This window comes from Coregonus clupeaformis, chromosome 17 (assembly GCF_020615455.1).
Source record: "Coregonus clupeaformis isolate EN_2021a chromosome 17, ASM2061545v1, whole genome shotgun sequence".
Taxonomy (NCBI): Eukaryota; Metazoa; Chordata; class Actinopteri; order Salmoniformes; family Salmonidae; genus Coregonus; species Coregonus clupeaformis.
In genome coordinates, this window is record NC_059208.1 from 65,498,175 (window position 1) to 65,505,674 (window position 7,500).

General features: G+C 44.3%; 1 protein-coding gene across 1 annotated transcript in view; it reads right to left on the reverse strand.

The window, feature by feature from the left end:
• Positions 1–7,500, reverse strand: part of gabbr1b (gamma-aminobutyric acid (GABA) B receptor, 1b) — a 261,260-nt gene that overhangs the window by 2,270 nt on the left and 251,490 nt on the right. Inside the window, exons 22-23 of the mRNA XM_041903830.2 lie at positions 2,154–2,282; positions 14–160 (exon numbers count right to left, since the gene is read on the reverse strand). Of these exons, the coding sequence (XP_041759764.1) occupies positions 14–160; positions 2,154–2,282 (276 nt within the window). The remainder of the gene's footprint in view (positions 1–13; positions 161–2,153; positions 2,283–7,500) is intronic.

The following is a 7,500-nucleotide window of genomic DNA, read 5'->3' on the forward strand; positions in this document are numbered from 1 at the left end:
ACTGAACCTGTACCTCCTGAATGATCTTCTGTAGTTCCTTGTTCTCTCTCTCCAGCTGTCTGGACTTCTCCTCATCGTTGTTGTTGGTGGATGAGGCCTGTGTCTTCATGGTCTCCTGGGTGTCAGACTGCCACTCCCCTCGGGTGATCAGCCGACGCATCTACAGTACCGACATAGAGATAAAACAATCTGTACTGAAACATCTACAGTACCACCATAGAGATAAAACAATCTGTACTGAAACATCTACAGTAACGCCATAGAGATAAAACAATATGTACTGTACTGAAACATCTATAGTACCGCCATAGAGATAAACCAATCTGCACTGAAACATCTATGGTCCCACAGATACATATAATGAATTGAGCTGGTGCTCACCGGTACAGAATACCGGCACTTAGAATTTTCTACTATAGAATATTTTCACTGGTACAGTAACAGACATGCTGTAGTTACTGACTGAAGCTGCCACGGTACCACAGAGACATACTGTAGTTACTGACTGAAGCTGCTATGGTACCACAGAGACATGCTGTAGTTACTGACTGAAGCTGCCACGGTACCACAGAGACATGCTGTAGTTACTGACTGAAGCTGCCACGGTACCACAGAGACATGCTGTAGTTACTGACTGAAGCTGCTACGGTACCACAGAGACATACTGTAGTTACTGACTGAAGCTGCCATGGTACCACAGAGACATACTGTAGTTACTGACTGAAGCTGCCATGGTACCACAGAGACATACTGTAGTTACTGACTGAAGCTGCCACGGTACCACAGAGACATACTGTAGTTACTGACTGAAGCTGCCATGGTACCACAGAGACATACTGTAGTTACTGACTGAAGCTGCCACGGTACCACAGAGACATGCTGTAGTTACTGACTGAAGCTGCCACGGTACCACAGAGACATGCTGTAGTTACTGACTGAAGCTGCCACGGTACCACAGAGACATACTGTAGTTACTGACTGAAGCTGCCACGGTACCACAGAGACATGCTGTAGTTACTGACTGAAGCTGCTACGGTACCACAGAGACATACTGTAGTTACTGACTGAAGCTGCCATGGTACCACAGAGACATACTGTAGTTACTGACTGAAGCTGCCATGGTACCACAGAGACATACTGTAGTTACTGACTGAAGCTGCCACGGTACCACAGAGACATACTGTAGTTACTGACTGAAGCTGCCATGGTACCACAGAGACATACTGTAGTTACTGACTGAAGCTGCCACGGTACCACAGAGACATGCTGTAGTTACTGACTGAAGCTGCCATGGTACCACAGAGACATACTGTAGTTACTGACTGAAGCTGCCACGGTACCACAGAGACATACTGTAGTTACTGACTGAAGCTGCCACGGTACCACAGAGACATACTGTAGTTACTGACTGAAGCTGCCACGGTACCACAGAGACATACTGTAGTTACTGACTGAAGCTGCCACGGTACCACAGAGACATACTGTAGTTACTGACTGAAGCTGCTACGGTACCACAGAGACATACTGTAGTTACTGACTGAAGCTGCCACGGTACCACAGAGACATGCTGTAGTTACTGACTGAAGCTGCCACGGTACCACAGAGACATACTGTAGTTACTGACTGAAGCTGCCACGGTACCACAGAGACATGCTGTAGTTACTGACTGAAGCTGCCACGGTACCACAGAGACATACTGTAGTTACTGACTGAAGCTGCCACGGTACCACAGAGACATACTGTAGTTACTGACTGAAGCTGCTACGGTACCACAGAGACATACTGTAGTTACTGACTGAAGCTGCCACGGTACCACAGAGACATGCTGTAGTTACTGACTGAAGCTGCCACGGTACCACAGAGACATGCTGTAGTTACTGACTGAAGCTGCTACGGTACCACAGAGACATGCTGTAGTTACTGACTGAAGCTGCTATGGTACCACAGAGACATGCTGTAGTTACTGACTGAAGCTGCCACGGTACCACAGAGACAGACAGTTATTCTACCTTGGGGACGAAGAGCACCACCAGGGTGATGTAGACAGAGAGGACTACCTTGGGGACGAAGAGCACCACCAGGGTGATGTATACAGAGAGGACTACCTTGGGGACGAAGAGCACCACCAGGGTGATGTAGACAGAGAGGACTACCTTGGGGACGAAAAGCACCACCAGGGTGATGTATACAGAGAAGACGATGGCCAGGGAGGCGAAGGCAAACGAGGCGTCCTGCTGCGACGACAGAATCATGGTGACGGGAGCCGTGATCATACACAACACCTGTAGGGAGGAGGGGGAGAGAGGGAGAGAGGGGGGAGGGGAGAGATACAGGGGTGAGACAGAGTGAAACAGAGGAGGGGGTAGGAGGAGAGAGACAAATAGAGATAGAGAGAGAGTGGGGGGGGGAAAGGGGTGTGAAAAATGAGAGAGGGAAGAGAGACAGGACGGAGAGGGAGGTTAGAATTAATACGTATTGACCAACAGTCAGTCATCTCTCCTCCAAAACCTGCAAAAACTTAACCAGGCTGGCAAATGGAAAAACTGACCCCACAATCAAACTGAGGCGAGGTTTTTCTCTGTCGAGTCATTAATCACAGCGGACAGGTCACAGAAGAAAAGGACGATTATCTCAGGTCACATATACAATCCACAGCTATTAGGTGCATCTCAAATGGCACCCTATATAGTACCACAGTATGAGTCATAATACCCATAAAAACCTAGCTCTCAAACAAGGAAATGGCTCCAATCATTTTTCCACAATTCATTTTTCCCATAGGGGATTTTATAAACACTTAAAATAAGGTCTGTGTTTCGTGTAGGCTTACCCTGGCGTGACGTTTTGATAACCGTGTAAATCTCTCTCGGACAAGGTGACTTTTATCAATATATTCGCCTCTATTCGCCCGTCAGTTTAAGCTAGGATGAGTCTCAATCCACCGCATCTGCTGATGTCCCTATTCCGCATCTGCGGTGAAAGGTGACAGAGCTAGAGCAATGTTTGTCAGACCATGAGACGTCCCGAAAATCGGTCTTCTCACAAAATCGTCTGTAGTGTCCGAACGGTTTGAACGTTCTCTGTTTTTCTCTACAACCCCCACAAGCATCTTGGGACTCGTCAGTAGTCGGTACAGCCGATCTGCCAACCTCTGTCCGCAGCGTCTGAACAGTTTGGGCACACTAATATGACCCCTCTGTGGAAAGGTGAGACTCATGAACATGTACATGTTGGTTATTTTGCTCTAGGACGCCCACGGGCCTCACAAGACTTGTCTGAAGGTACCAGTCGAAAACATTTATGAAAGTACAGTGGGGAAAAAAAGTATTTAGTCAGCCACCAATTGTGCAAGTTCTCCCACTTAAAAAGATGAGAGAGGCCTGTCATTTTCATCATAGGTACACGTCAACTATGACAGACAAATTGAGGGAAAAAAATCCAGAAAATCACATTGTAGGATTTTTAATGGATTTTTTTGCAAATTATGGTGGAAAATAAGTATTTGGTCACCTACAAACAAGCAAGATTTCTGGCTCTCACAGACCTGTAACTTCTTCTTTAAGAGGCTCCTCTGTCCTCCACTCGTTACCTGTATTAATGGCACCTGGTTGAACTTGTTATCAGTATAAAAGACACCTGTCCACAACCTCAAACAGTCACACTCCAAACTCCACTATGGCCAAGACCAAAGAGCTGTCAAAGGACACCAGAAACAAAATTGTAGACCTGCACCAGGCTGGGAAGACTGAATCTGCAATAGGTAAGCAGCTTGGTTTGAAGAAATCAACTGTGGGAGCAATTATTAGGAAATGGAAGACATACAAGACCACTGATAATCTCCCTCAATCTGGGGCTCCACGCAAGATCTCACCCTGTGGGGTCAAAATGATCACAAGAACGGTGAGAAAAAATCCCAGAACCACACAGGGGGACCTAGTGAATGACCTGCAGAGAGCTGGGACCAAAGTAACAAAGCCTACCATCAGTAAAACTCTATGCCGCCAGGGACTCAAATCCTGCAGTGCCAGACGTGTCCCCCTGCTTAAGCCAGTACATGTCCAGGCCCGTCTGAAGTTTGCTAGAGTGCATTTGGATGATCCAGAAGAGGATTGGGAGAATGTCATATGGTCAGATGAAACCAAAATATAACTTTTTGGTAAAAACTCAACTCGTCGTGTTTGGAGGACAAAGAATGCTGAGTTGCATCCAAAGAACACCATACCTACTGTGAAGCATGGGGGTGGAAACATCATGCTTTGGGGCTGTTTTTCTGCAAAGGGATCAGGACAACTGATCTGTGTAAAGGAAAGAATGAATGGGGCCATGTATCGTGAGATTTTGAGTGAAAACCTCCTTCCATCAGCAAGGGCATTGAAGATGAAACGTGGCTGGGTCTTTCAGCATGACAATGATCCCAAACACACCGCCCGGGCAACGAAGGAGTGGCTTCGTAAGAAGCATTTCAAGATCCTGGAGTGGCCTAGCCAGTCTCCAGATCTCAACCCCATAGAAAATCTTTGGAGGGAGTTGAAAGTCTGTGTTGCCCAGCGACAGCCCCAAAACATCACTGCTCTAGAGGAGATCTGCATGGAGGAATGGGCCAAAATACCAGCAACAGTGTGTGAAAACCTTGTGACTTACAAGACTTACAGAAAACGTTTGACCTGTGTCATTGCCAACAAAGGGTATATAACAAAGTATTGAGAAACTTTTGTTATTGACCAAATAGTTATTTTCCACCATAATTTGCAAATAAATTCATTAAAAATCCTACAATGTGATTTTCTGGAAAAAAAATTCTCATTTTGTCTGTCATAGTTGACGTGTACCTATGATGAAAATTACAGGCCTCTCTCATCTTTTTAAGTGGGAGAACTTGCACAATTGGTGGCTGACTAAATACTTTTTTCCCCCACTGTATACTGTATATGGAGACTGTTTAGTGACAAAAACATGTGGTTAAATACATTTACAAAAAAATTACTAATAGATGTTTCCTGATCATTCTTATATCTCTCAGACAGACACTTCAGAACAAACTTCATTTAGATTTTTGGGGAGGACTATCTGTTGTTCCATGTAGTGAATCTGTTATTCAATGCGCTTGTATGGTTTAATAGCAGTAAGGCCAAATAAAATGTTTATTCAACTAAATGGTCCAGATTGATGTTGAGATGGATTCACACAGTATGGGCCAGATTGATGTTGAGATGGATTCACCCAGTGTGGCCCAGATTGATGTTGAGATGGATTCACACAGTGTGGTCCAGATTGATGTTGAGATGGATTCACCCAGTATGGTCCAGATTTATGTTGAGAGGGATTCAGTAAGGCCAAATAAAATTGTTCTTCAAATAAATGTTTTTAGATATATTTTTGATACTTCAATGGGTCTTAAAATTCATAATCAAATAATAAAAGGATCCTTGGTATGACCTTCTTAAAACAATTCCATATACAGTTGAAGTCGGAAGTTTACATCCACTTAGGTTGGAGTCATTAAAACCCGTTTTTCAACCACTCCACAAATTTCTTGTTAACAAACTATAGTTTTGGCAAGTCGGTTAGGACATCTACTTTATGCATGACACAAGTAATTTTTCCAACAATTGTTTACAGACAGATGATTTCACTTATAATTCACTGTATCACAATTCCAGTGGGTCAGAAGTTTACATACACTAAGTTGACCGTGCCTTAAAACAGCTTGGAAAATTCCAGAAAATGATGTCATGGCTTTAGAAGCTTCTGATAGGCTAATTGACATCATTTGAGTCAATTAGAGGTGTACCTGTGGATGTATTTCAAGACCTACCTTCAAACTTAGTGCCTCTTTGCTTGACATTATGGGAAAATCAAAATAAATCAGCCAAGACCTCAGAAAAAATGTTTTAGACCTCCACAAGTCTGGTTCATCCTTGGGAGCAATTTCCAAACGCCTGAAGGTACCACGTTCATCTGTACAAACAATAGCACGCAAGTATAAACACCATGGGACCACGCAGCCGTCATACCGCTCAGGAAGGAGACGCGTTCTGTCTCCTAGAGATGAACGTACTTTGGTGTGAAAAGTGCAAATCAATCCCAGAACAACAGCAAAGGACATTGTGAAGATGCTGGAGGAAACAGGTACAAAAGTATCTATATCCGCAGTAAAACAAGTCCTATATTGACATAACCTGAAAGGCCGCTCAGCAAGGAAGAAGCCACTGCTCAAAAACCGCCAAAAAAAAGCCAGACTACGGTTTGCAACTGCACATGGGGACAAAGATCGTACTTTTGGGAGAAATGTCCTCTGGTCTGATGAAATAAAAATAGAACTGTTTGGCCATAATGACCATCGTTATGTTTGGAGGAAAAAAGGGAGTGCTTGCAAGCCGAAGAACACCATCCCAACCGTGAAGCACGGGGGTGGCAGCATCATTCTGTGGGGGTGCTTTGCTGCAGGAGGGACTGGTGCACTTCACAAAATAGATGGCATCATGAGGAAGGAATATTATGTGGATATATTGAATCTCAAGACATCAGTCAGGAAGTTAAAGCTTGGTCGCAAATGGGTCTTCCAAATGGACAATGACCCCAAGCATACTTCCAAAGTTGTGGCAAAATGGCTTAAGGACAACAAAGTCAAGGTATTGGAGTGGCCATCACAAAGCCCTGACCTCAATCCTATGGAAAATTTGTGGGCAGAACTGAAAAAGCGTGTGCGAGCAAGGAGGCCTACAAACCTGACTCAGTTACACCAGCTCTGTCAGGAGGAATGGGCCAAAATTCACCCAACTTATTGTGGGAAGCTTGTGGAAGGCTACCCGAAACGTTTGACCCAAGTTAAACAATTTAAAGGCAATGCTACCAAATACTAATTGAGTGTATGTAAACTTCTGACCCACTGGGAATGTGATGAAAGAAATAAAAGCTGAAATAAATCATTCTCTCTACTATTATTCTGACATTTCACATTCTTAAAATAAAGTGATGATCCTAACTGACCTAAGACCGGGAATTTTTATTAGGATTAAATGTCAGGAATTGTGAAAAACTGAGTTTAAATGTATTTGGCTAAGGTATATGTAACCTTCCGACTTCAACTGTAGATTAGTTTAGACAAGGCTTAGACTCTTATGGGTTAACTGCTCCCCTTTGATTGATCTTTAATTAATCTTATCGTCTTCATTTTGTTCCAGAAATGAGCAGGTGGGCACCTCTCCTTTCTACCCATTCATAAATAGACGTGAATGCCTGGCCACTTCAGCAGATGGTGGTGGTGGAATCAGTCTCATTTGTTTTACAGAGAAGGGGTATCGCTGCCACCATTCATCACAAGCAGAGAGAGAGAGAGAGGGAGAGAGAGAGAGAGAGAGAGAGAGAGAGAGAGAGTAGGGAGGGAGGGAGGGAGGGAGGGAGGGAGGAAGGGAGGGAGGGAGGGAGGGAGGGAGAAAGAGAGAGTGAGACAGATGGAAGAGAGATAGACGAGAGAGAGAGAAGAAAGAGAGAGAGAAA